This window comes from Ceratotherium simum, chromosome 16 (genome assembly GCF_057802395.1).
Source record: "Ceratotherium simum simum isolate JZ-2026a chromosome 16, ASM5780239v1, whole genome shotgun sequence".
Lineage (NCBI taxonomy): Eukaryota > Metazoa > Chordata > Mammalia > Perissodactyla > Rhinocerotidae > Ceratotherium > Ceratotherium simum.
In genome coordinates, this window is record NC_141915.1 from 30,994,316 (window position 1) to 31,007,058 (window position 12,743).

Here is a 12,743-nt window from a genome sequence, read left to right on the forward strand (position 1 = left end):
GTGAAAAGGAAAGAGAAAAAGGCGGTGGAGCCCTAGGTTAGGTGAAAAAGAAAGGAGTAAGAGTAGTCATCAGGGAGTAAGAATGGAGCCAGGAACTCCTGGAGGGGTTTGAGACTGTGACATACTGAAGAACATCAGCCTTTTCATTGCTTGAACATACTAGATTCAGGGAGGCTTAAGTGGAATAAAGCAGAAACAGAACCTAAGGCATGGTTAGAGAAGTACTTCTCTAAAAATATTTATGGTTTTTAAAGAAGTCATGAAATGTTAGAGCCAACCAGGCCCTTAGAAGTCATCTAGTCCAATCCTTTCATTTTACATATGAGGAAATTGAGGCCCCTGGAGATCAAATGAATTGTCCAAAACTCCAGGGTTTATCAGTGGAAGATTTAGGACTAAAAATGTACGCTAATTGACTTATGGTCAGTATTCTTACTATGCTCCACTGTCCCTTATACTGGGTTAAAAAGATAAGCTAGTCTTTTATAGTCTCCTCATGCTTCGTTCTTCCTTTTCCCACACTTTCCCCCATCAGTGTTCCACTTTTACTGGAAATAAAACAAATGATGTAAATGTTTTGAATTTTTAATACTAAATTCTCAGGTCAAGAGAGCACGTAACTTCTTGAAAGATTTATTTCTTTAGTCTGAGAGGTCACCTAAGATATCTCATTTACAGGATGAGATAAGTAGAATAGGATGTGTCTGTTCACCACTTTGCAGATATTACAATATCTTCTTCCTGAGTACTTAATAAACCCCAAATCTTGCATATTCATGTTTTAAAGCATTTTCCCTTATTAATGAATGAATGAATAAATGAATATATAATTTATTGCATACTTAATATGTGCAGGCACTTTGCTAAGTGCTGTAGATGTATTATTTTGTTGCATTTTCTCAGTAATGCTGTGAGCTAGTACTATTATTTTCATCCCTATTTTATGGATGAGGAGGTTGTGATTTAGAGAAATTGTTTGCCCAAAGTTCACAGCATTTCCTCATCACCTCTCACCGGAATGGTTGTAATAGTTTTGTATCTGGTTTCCCTGCCATTAGTCGTCTTCTCCTTAAATCTAGGAATGATAGGCAAATTATTTAGTGAGCATGGCCAATGAGAATGAGTGCTTACTGTAAACAAGGAGTATGGCCATACCAGTGTGAATGGGAGGAATATCCCCGCTGCTTGAATCTATCCTAAACAGCTATGAGAGCCTGTAACTTACTTTCTCCAAAACTTTGGCCAGGTCCCTATTGCCTACAGAATAAAGTGCAAATTTTTTACAATGGCCTTTAATAAAGCCCTTGTGATCTGATCTCATTGCTGCTCTCATTCTTGCCTAATTTCTCACTGCTGTCCTTCACTCAATTCATGCCCCAACCAATCTTGAATACTCATCATTCCCCAAATACTATTTTTCTGCTCTCTCTGCCTTATCTGTTTTATACTTTTTCTTTGAAGACTTCTGCAGTCTATTTCTGCTCACTCTAGTCTAACGTATCTCTCTAGGTCCAGCTTAGGTATCAGTTACATACTTTAGCGCAACTATTCTTATATCTACAAATATAAGTAAATTTTTACTTTTTTGGCACCTGACTCGTTTTACAGATAGTATTTATACACATTTCTTGCCTATCCTAATGGATTTTAAACTCTTTAAGGTCAGGGACCATGTCTAACTCAACTTTGTATTTCCCTTACAGTGCCTAACACCTGGGTGTTCAGCAAATATTTATCAAATTGAACTGAATATTATCATGGTGATATTTATCACAGGGCTATTGCACTCATTTTGTGAATTGGGTAATTACAGGCAGAAAGATTGTAAGATTTTTCCAAGGGATTTAGAGGCAATTTCACACCAGATCCAAATTCTCTTGATGACTAGTCAATACTCCTGTCACAAGACTGTGAAGTGTCACCATAAGGCCTTTCCAGACAAGACCGTGGACAGGGAACACATTTTCTAATCTCCGTAGCCACACATTAAAGTGTCAACTCTGCCAGAAAGAAGTCTGAAGCATGAGGAATCTTAGGTCCAACTGGATTTGAGTTAACATAAACTGATGGGTCATTTCTTCTCTTTTTCTCTGGGATATTGAGTTAATTAATACAATTTTTCTTTCTGTTGGAATTATCAATGCATTACTGGGTAAGAATAATATTCTGAGCACTACTTCTTCTGGCAGTGATTTTTCTCTCCGATATGGGAAGCCACTGTTACCCGCCACAGTGGCTGATGCAGCTCTTAGTAACACTGTGATTTATCTGTAGCTGTTTCTTAAGTCTTTGTTTAAAAACTCACATCTCCCTGAGCTCCACATTTTAACCAAATCAACTGGCTACTTGCACACTGTCGTCTTTAAATTAGCCCCGATTGCTGTTCTTTCTCATGCTTGGTTCTCATCCTCTCCACCCTGCCCCTTCTTCCTTCCTTTTACCTCAGAAGAAACAAACTATTACCTGAATGAAATCTAAAACCTGCTGGTGTCTTTGTTTGGCAGCTGCAACCTCGCTGTCTGAGATCGCTTCCCTGAGGGACTGTTGGGTATTCAGAGAATCCAGCTCCACAACAGCAGAAAGGCGGCAATACAGACTAATAAATTTCTCCCTGTAGCTGCAAAAATGAACTGGAAAACGGACAAGCAAAATAAAACATATTAAGATCTGGTATCAAAATAGAGAAGTTCATACCTCAGAGAAAACAAGTTGAATGAAAACATGATTTATTAATCCTATCAGTGGAAAATATTAAGCCATAAATAAATTATAAATGTGCTCTTAAGGGGCTAGTTGTCTGGCTTTAGTCAGACAGTATTCCCTTTTAAGGTTTACCAAGTCCTGGTAAGGTATGGGGAAGTAGAGTTGGCTCAAGCTGCAGTTTAAGTTCAGCCTCTATAGTTGGGGCTGTTATATATATATACACATTACATATGTATATGTACTGGGAAAATCAGTTTGCTTATCACTTTAAGGGTAAAAAAAGCCAAGTAGCAATTTGGAACCAGTTTTGATTTCCATGTCTGATTTCCAGTAAGTATCTTGTGTGCTCCTTTCCAAAGCTAGAAGTCCCAGAAGATACAAGACTTGCTTTTCTCAGAGTGTCTTTCGTCTGGTTGGAAAACGTCCCTAAGGACCTAGTATGATGGGTTTTGATCCTGCTCTTGCCTCTCTTCTCTTCAGCTTCTCTGGAAGGATGATGGAGCTGATGCCTTGACAGACCATGTTTATCTTCAGCAGACTCGGCCTTCCTCTTGCAAAAGATAATGGGGCAGAGGCCAGAGGAGACAGTCTAACCTTCATCTCCATGATGGAAGAGAGAGAGAGGAGTGTGGGACTCAGCCTGGTGCAGGCGGCCTGAGGTGGTCAGATTTTCCATACTTCTCTGAGTGGCTCTGATCACATACCATAACTTCAGATTTCAGTGGGATAAGGAAAGCATCCTGATTCAGATTAGTGTAGTGCCAGTATCTTCCTGGGCATTGTTTAATTTGGAGACTCACTCTCCAGGAACCTCACTTACTCTGTGTACCTCTGACCTATACCGGTGTGTTACATGCTTTGGAAATAGGGCTGCTGTAAGTCAACAAATCTGTGGAAACATTTTTATTCTTCTTTAGTGAAGAATTCTAGGAAGAACATCTAATTATTGCCTTTGGGCCTCTTTGCTTTTGATTCTTGAGACCCATATCTGGCCATTTAAGGAAGCTAAAACCATACTACCTCAAAATGGGGCATCTGGTCATCTCTATGCCTCAGTGAGGAGCCCCTACTTCTCTGCATATTGGGGGAATTAAGTGTACCCTACAGTTCCCATCTTACCACTGCCTGCTTCCTTGCTTGATTTCCTCTTAGGATGAATCTCAGATAAGTGTAAGGGTAAACTGCTCTGTTGTATTTCCTCATATGGAAGTGGAAGAGAAGAATGGGGTGAGGGCTTCAGTGGCCCATCCTTACTTTGGCTATGCACCATTTCAAGGAAGTATTTCTCAATTTGGGTAGTCTCAGTTCTAGGCTTGTTTTTTCTCTCTGGTGTCAGATCTTTCCTTCCCACTTCCTCTCCTCTAGCACTTCTTTGCCTGACACACAGAAGAACTGATTTCATATAGCTTCTCAGTAAATGGTAAACTATTGAACTTCTCCCAAACGGTCTACTTTCCATGGTATTTCCCTTCTTAAAGACCTCTATAGAGTTCCTTCTTGACCTCAGGGTAAAATCCAAACATCTTAACACCATAAGGAAAGCTCCTTGTAATTTAGGATTTGAATATATCTTCAATCATATCTTCCATCATGCAACCACCGTCCACCCTCCACCCACATTGACCCTAAGCCTTGGTCCAGCTGAACATATTACAAGTCCTTTTATACTTCTATGCTTTTAAGCATGCCTTTTCCTTGTCCTCAAATATCCTTCTCTACCAATACCTTTAGGTCAGCTTCTTGTGCTACTTGAAGATTCAGCTTAAATATCCTCTCAGTGAAATCTTCACTGACACCTCCTCCCTCCAGGTAGATCTAGTTTCTTTCTTTTGTGCTCCTAGAGCACTAGTTTCTAAATGCATCAGGACACTTATCCTGCTTTATTGTAATTATGTATTTACTTGACTGCCTTGGTATTAGACTGTGATTTCTTTTTTTAAAGATTTTATTTATTTTATTTTTTTCCCCCCAAAGCCCCAGTGGATAGTTGTATGTCGCAGCTGCACATCCTTCTAGCCGCTGTATGTGGGACTCGGCCTCAGGATGAACGGAGAAGCGGTGCCTCGATGCGCACCCGGGATCCGCACCCGGGCCACCAGCATCGCAGCGCGCGCACTTAACCACCAAGCCACAGGGCCGGCCAGACTGTGATTTCTTTGAGGGAAGGATCCATGTCTCCTACTAATTTTTATTTCCTCTAAACCTGGAACATTGTAGCTTCTCAATTAATGTTTATTGACTAAGTGAATAAATAACTTTGTGCCCTGATCTGAAGAGGGCAGACCCTTCCTCTACAGTCTCCTCTTTCCCTCCATTCTCTTCTCACTGTGCTCTTGATTTTCCTGTTTTGAAAGGTGTATTTCAAGTCTGTGATATTTACTGGCCGCTCTACAGGAAAGAATCTCCATTACTTTGTAACTTACTCTTGACCCTTGTAGCTCCCTGAATGTGTCTTTATGCCTTTCAAGGAGGGATTATATCCTGTTAGCACTTGACAGATGTCCTCTCTTGGCTGGAGAGTGAAGAGAGTGAAGTGTCTCACAGCCTGCCTTTCCAAACCAAGTTGTAAAAAATAAAAAAAAATCGGCTTTTTTCCTTCTTTCTAAAATATGACTGGTAAGATAGGGAGAGGACTGAAGAATTTCTTTAAAAGAAACACTATCAGTCCCATCTGAATTCTAAAACGCCAGAGTGTCCACAACTTTCTCTTGTTGTGTCTTTTTGCGGTAGGAGCCTTGGATCAGTGGGTGGTCTCATAGCGCCCACACCACCCGTGCCACTCACCACAGTGAGCTATGAGGACCTATCAACTACAGTGCTTCACTTTCCCGCTCTAGTGGTTTTTATCCAGAGCCTTTAATGTTACTTTAACAAATGTTACTTTAACATAGTCTTTTGTGGTTTAGCAATGATACATTTGGTAGCCATCACTGATGAGAGGAGGATAGACTGGAAGCTTCTAATTTTTTTCTATGAATCACATGCATTTTACAGACAAAATGGTATAAGGGTACAATAATGCATTATCTGGACCACATGATTTGTTAGTGATTTACAAACTAAGACTAATTTTCTGCGGTGTTTTCTTTCTCTTTTTTTTCTACATAAGATAGTGGCAGACTAAAATGCAGTCGGCACCAACACTAGAAGTCAGATTAGGAGTATAGTAGAGTGGAAAGTACTGAGGTTTTAGGCATCAAACAGACCTGGGTTTGAATCATAGTTCTGCCACTTATTACCTGCATGATAGTGGGCATGTAACCTATGAGAACCTCAGTTTTCTCGTATCTAAGACAGGAATAATAATGCCTACCTAGGAGTAAATAATATAATATATATAAGTGCCCAGCACAGCATGTAGCACATATCAGATATGAAATAAATTTTTGTTCACACCCCTACCCCATCTCCCCAGGAAGAATAAGGCATTTAGTAGTTAGAATATTATAACAGGATTGAGATTAGAATATTCTTCCTAAAGATCTCTAGCTTGATAAAGTCCTAATCACACTAGGTCATATAGTCTAGTTTGAAAGCTAAGGAATCAACAAGATTACCTCCTGGGGTCAATTTAGTTCCATGATTCTTTGCCAAGGTGTCAGAAAGAACCTGGGCACAAGATGCCCCTCTAAAGATTCCTGGTAGTGAATGAATTGACAGTTGGAATTCAGGAATGGTATTCTAAATCATGAAAATGGGCATTAGGAATGAGAGTTGAGACTGTGCCATTTCTTATAAGCTTGTGGCCTGGATTCCATTAGGCTCAATGCCTGGATATCCCACAGGCACCTCAAAACTCATGATTTGTCAAACTGAACTCATCGTCTCTCCCCTCCCCCCAACCTGTTCCTCCCTTCATATTTCATATTTTGGTAGATGGCCACATTATCCATCTCAGCACCCTCTTCAGACTCTCTGGCTCCTCCATCTTGTGCTTCAGCCACATTGAATCAATCACAAAGTCCTGTTGATTTTAACTCCTAAATTCCTCTTGCCTCTGCTTTCTCTTCTGCATCCCCACCCCGGCTGCCTGGTTCAGATTCTTATCATTGCCCACCTGGACCAGTCTCTTAACTGTCTCATTGCCTCTAGTCTCAGCCTGTTTTTTTGCTCTCCTGCGATTCATCCTCTACAGAGCTGTCAAAAACCAGTAATACCATATTATTCCTTTTCTTAAAATCTTTTAATAACTCCCCATTGCCTACAGGACAAAGTCTGACCTCTTTAGGATGGCATAAGTAGCCCTTTGTGATTTTGACCTTTTTAATTTTCAGTTTCATCTCCTGTCACTCTTCCTCAGATGCCTTAAGCGTCAGTCACAGTGACCTACTAAGAGTGTACTTAATTGGGCTGCATTTTCCCAGGTCTCCAAGCCTTTGTGCGTGCTGTTCCTTCTGCTTAAAATGATTTTCATTTTCTGCTCTGCCTTTTCTTTCCTTTTCTGAATGTTTATTTATCCTTCAAGGTCTAGCTCAAATATTATCTCTGTAAGAAAAGAGATATCTCTGTGTCTTTCCTCTGAAATTCAACAGCCTGCCTCTTACAGCAGGGCTTTCATTGTATTGGGACTGTTGGTATAGATGTCTGTATCCTCTACTGGATTCTAGGCTTCTGGTGGGCAGACTGTGTCTTATTAATGTCTGTATGTTTAGCCCCAGCACAGTACTTGGCCTACAGTGGAAGTTCAGTAAATGTTTGTTGAATGAAGGATGCAGCCAAGCACCAAAGTATGAAATGTATACCAGGCTTCAAACTGTTTTTTTTTAATTCCCCATATTTTTAATCTTTCTAGTCCAATTAGTATGAACCATAGAGCCAAGGAAATCAATAAAAGTCAACTTTCCTCATCATAAGCCTGCTGTCAATTTTGACTGCCCACAGGGTCAGGGCAGGGCAACCTCCTCAGTGCAGGCTAGGCAAATCCTCAGAGGCCATGTCACTGCACAGTGTTTCTAAGGGCTCATGATACTGCTTTTCCCCCTTGTTGGCCCCCAGGCACATGCTTTATTACTGCAGAAGAGTGCCATCCTGCTCCTATCCAAAGAATGGGGGAGTGTCAGCCCTCAGGCTGTGAGTGGCGGGGAGTCGGTCTGAAATTGTACCACTTTGCCTCAGCTCAAACCTGCTCATAGAGATCTCACACTGTCCTCCTATATGACGGTCTCTCTCTATTCCATAGGGAATCTTGTAAAAGAACACCCTATGGGTTTGCCCCAGCATAGTCTTTGCTCCAGGAGACAGAGGGCTAAGCTACTTTATCATTTTGTTCTTGCTAGATCTATTTAGTGCTGGAATAGACACAGATGCAGTTTTCCATAGCTGGTTAGCAAGTTATTTATGATTCACTCAGGCCACTGGCAGGAACACGGTCACTTTGCCAAATCTCAAATCCTTTTATTGGGACAGGGGTGACTTATACAAGTCAAACTGAAATATAGTGTAATGTTTTATTCTAATTTATATAATCCCATAATTTGCACCTTTTCAAGTTTCATTAGAATTCCTATGTTGTTATTACAGTTTTCTGAGTTCTGACTGAATTTCCAACAGCATTCTCTTTCTCAGAAATGCTTAGTGTATCTGTTGACCGTTTACTATGGACTTATCTATGGAAGATAGAAGTCTCTCTTTATAAAAAAACAAATAAAATTTGCTTGGCATCTTTCTTAGACGGGCTTAGGCCCACTATAGCAAGCTCTTAGAAGTTCCTACAGAAGGTATTATTAAATGCTTAGTGGGATGATGTCTAATGGAGGAAGTAGCTGTGATAATCTGCCTCTTGGAAAGCTCTGATTTCTCGGGGATAAGACAGAGTTGGTCATGATTCTTACTAAGGCCCAGCAAGTTTTAAAAAATTGTTGCTGGTGGTGCTGAAGTGCAATAAGCATTGTACTAGAATGTGTTAATTTCCTGCTGCTGGCAATGTTTCCTCCTGATCTGTAGAAAAGACTAATAGAATTGTGTATGCCAATGGAACCACGCCCAACAAAGTGATCTTTTCTGGAAACTTACATGATCCTCATTAATCAGCTTGATTACCAATGTTATGGTAATGAAGGAAGACCAAGAGGGTAAGAAGGTATGTTTTACTCTAGGGAAAAACATCTTAGAGTCAGGAACTCTTGAGGCCCAGGCTTTGATCTATAGCCTGGTTTTCATAGATAAAGGACAGTATCTGATGGTCTTATATTGCTTTTAGTATTAAGAAGAGGTAAGACAAGTCAAAGAGATAGGCACTATAGGATTCTATTACACTGTGCTGTGCTGACCACATCTCTAGTTCTGTAAGTTCCTAAAATGTCTTTTTCTCTGTGTTCTAGGTAGTACTACTTCAAGTGTGGTGGATGGATTGGCAGCATCAGTATCAGCTGAGAGCTTGTTAGAAATGCAAATTCTGTAGTCCTCTTCCCAGTCCAGCATCTCTGGGGTGGGGCTCCAGGAATCTTTTTTAATAAGTTCTCCAAATGATTCTTATGTACATTAAAGTTTGAGAAGCACTATTCTAGGGTATCATATCCTAAAGTCTATTTTCTGTGGGTTTTTAATAGGTGCCATGCCAAAAATGATTCCAGTCATTGTCAAATGAATTTGGAAAATGCTGGGTTAAAGTTAAGCTTTTTATTTTTTGTGTGTGGGGACTAGTGGATTTTGCAAAGCTTTTAATGTTACTCTGCTGCTCAAAAGTCTCCGTTGGATTCCCAATACACTTAAAGTAAAATCCAAAGTCCTTTTCATGGCTATGAGGCCCTGCATGATCTGGCCCCTGTTGATTCTGTGATCTCATTTCCTATTCTTTGTTGCTCTTGCTTACTACACTCCACCTATGCTGATCTCTTTGCTAAGCACACTCTTACTTTAAGGCCTTTGCACTTGCTGTTCCCAATGCATGGAAATCTCAGGTCTCTGATCGAATGTATCTTGTTCAGAGAAGGCTTTCCAGGTCATCCTATACAAAACTGCAGCTCCTGTCACTTCACTCTAGTCTGTTACTCTGATTTATTTTTCTTCATAGACCTCACTACTGTCTGGCATTTACAATATTATTGTCTGTTGATTGGTTTACTATTTGTCTCCCCTACTAGAATGTAAGCTCCATGAGGAATTTGTTCATTGCTGATTCTTCAGTACCTGGAATAGTGCCTGGCACATAGTAGTAATAAATATTTATTGATGAATTATTGAACAAATTAATGCAGAGAAGAAATTGTAGAATAGAGAGTAACAATAGTAGGACAAAGCGTGGCTGCCCCAGAATAGTGCATGAGCCTCTCAGAAAGCAGAATAGAGAGGATGCTTGCAGGGCTTGGTCCTCCAGGGTCTTGGGAGTCATATACTATTATGATTGATACCAAATCATCGATTATTCCCACCAAGGCCGTTGAGGCATAGGGAAATGAATTTCATGTATTTTTGCCTGTAATCATGCAACAGTAATGACCATTTCACATGGAATGGACTCCTGGTTAGCTCTCCAATGAAGTATTTTCCTTAGTTCTTTTCCCTGTCAATTATCTATCCCTGGGAAATCATTTGCTTTCATGGCTTCAGCTGTTATCAATAGATACTGGCTAAATTTCTGTGTTTAGTACTTTTCTCTCCTGCATTTCTCCTGCCAATTGGACATGTCCATTTGGATGTTGAATTAGCACCTTAAGACTCAAGGTTTTCAGAGCTAAAAGCATCACTTTTTTCCCCAAACATTTTCCTCTGATTTCCTTACTTCTGGTAGTGGCAGCAACATCCTCATAATTTTTGAGGCTGAAAACCATGGGGGCAGTCTAGAAATCTCTAGACTTCACCTTTTCTCATTCAAACAGCTGCCCAGTCTTGTCAGTTACTCCCAATGTTTCTTACATCTGTATTTGTTTCCTTTTGTTTTGTTTTGTTTCTACCCTGACACTAGACTATTATAATAACCTATAAACTATCCCCCTAACCCTGCTTTCAATCCATATTAAACAGATTCCTCAGCCTCACTCTTAAGATACTGCCCAATATGGCCAGAATTTGTCCATACAGCTTTATGTCCAATATTTCCTCGCATCATTTCTCTGATCTAACCCAACTGGACCACTTGTTCTTTTCTGGACTCTTTCTGAGTTCTTCTATTCTCATGTCTTTACTAATTCTGCTCCCCCTGACAAGAAAGCTTTCCTTATCATCCATGTTTATGAACATCCTGTCCCACATCACATATCCTCTCCTTCAAGGCAGCTTTCTGATATCTTCTTTGAGAAAATGTGCTTTCTTTCTTTTTTCCGTACCACTTAATATGATTTTGGCACATTCAATCTCATTCAATAATAATTTGTATTATTATTTTAGTCCTACCACTGTACTGAAAGACCGTTGAGGGCAGAGCCTTTGTCTTACTCATCTCTGAATCTCCACAGTAAGCACCCAATATATACTTATTGACTTGAATTGAAATTCCTTGGCCCAAACTATATTTCATAACAGCAATGCAGTTAAAGCATGGACTAATAATCTTTGGATGGAATACTCATTAAATGGTCACATTCACATCCAGACCTCTTGGGAGTGGTATGGCCAATATTATTAATCATTTGACACAGAAAATGTGCAGAAAGTTTAAGTGATTGCCAGTGCCACACAATAGGGGACCCAGGACTCTCAAGTCCCACTCTACAAGTCTGATTCAGGCTACTCTTAATAAGCCTCCCTCCTCTGGAAAATAACAATTGCTGTTCATCAGCTTTTCGACATCTGAACTGCTTGGAACAAGGGAAACTGAGAGACTTAATCCATTTATCCTCAAGGGATAAATTCAGATTCAGATGGCCAGGTCTCAAAATGGGACATCAGGCAGTTGCCTTGTCTGCTTCTAAATCTGGTGGCTGGGGAGCAGTCCAAAGAGTCTGCCTCCATTCTACCCACCCAGTCACTCACCCTCCCACAAATCCTACAATTCATTTGAACTGACGGAACTCTTGCTAATTGCCTCTTATTGGCCTGTTGCAAGATGAAGCATGGGGAAGAGACAAAGCCTCCCTATTCACATTCTCAGTGGGCAGCAGGGGTCTCTGCAAAAATAGAGAAACTGGAGCCCAGGCTATTCATTTTTGAAAGTCAGGACTAGATCGTCCACCATTCAGAATCCCACATTATAATCACAATATTGCATCCGGGGCACCCTGTCAATTTCTCAAATGGTCTGTTAGAAATTTAGAGTCTATTTAATATAGAGTCTATTTAATAAGTCAGCACTACTTAAAGTTATAGACTTTTTTCCCCTCCAAAGTGATACACATTCTACATTTTAATTTTAGTATTCTTTTTCCCAGTTGGAGGAAAGAGAGAGAGTGAGAGTGAGAGTGAAAGAGAGAAGGGGTGGGCTTTTCATGAAAACATCAGTTCTTGTATGTATGTTTTAAGAAAGCAAAGAGGAGGCAAGAACTGCAGCCTGATAACTGAACTTTCTGTTTAGAATTCCCTCCTTTCCATTGGGCCTTAGCTAGGTTTCAATAATTATTGCTCAGGCACATAGTCTTGGAGCTTTGCTTTCTCTCAGACTTGTACACAGTTCTAGGAAGGGTTGTTGCCAAAGCCATCATGTGATTTATTGACCCTCCACTGGGACAAGGGGGAACAGATATAACTTTGTGATTTTATTATAAGGAGGCTGGGTTAATATTTCTAGGTGAAACAAGCTACTATACCAAGTTCAAACATCTGAAGAGGGAGGTTAAGAAACCCTGAGTGTGGGGTGTAAGGATTATTCTGTCCTGGGGCTGTACAGACGTCGTCTGAGGCAGGGAGCAGGAGAAGAAAGGACACATTGTGACCCATTTCCAACACCTCCTGTGTGTAGAGGCGGAAGTTCCTTGCCTGCAGAGGGACACGCGCAGAGGAAAAATAGGAGAGTTACAACATGGCACTTACATAAACAACACCAAACTGGCATAAAACATCCAACAAAATTACAGGACTTCAAGCTTGGAATTTTTATACAACATAAATATTAGGGTTCAGCCCATTTAATAATGCTATATAAAATCAAGATTTAAGGCAGTAATGTT

At 40.3% G+C, this 12,743-nt stretch overlaps 1 protein-coding gene across 1 annotated transcript in view; it reads right to left on the minus strand.

The window, feature by feature from the left end:
- Positions 1–12,743, minus strand: part of ANKFN1 (ankyrin repeat and fibronectin type III domain containing 1) — a 372,217-nt gene that overhangs the window by 19,786 nt on the left and 339,688 nt on the right. The window contains exons 17-18 of the mRNA XM_014790626.2: positions 12,384–12,552; positions 2,464–2,630 (exon numbers count right to left, since the gene is read on the minus strand). Coding sequence (XP_014646112.2) covers positions 2,464–2,630; positions 12,384–12,552 — 336 coding nt within the window. The remainder of the gene's footprint in view (positions 1–2,463; positions 2,631–12,383; positions 12,553–12,743) is intronic.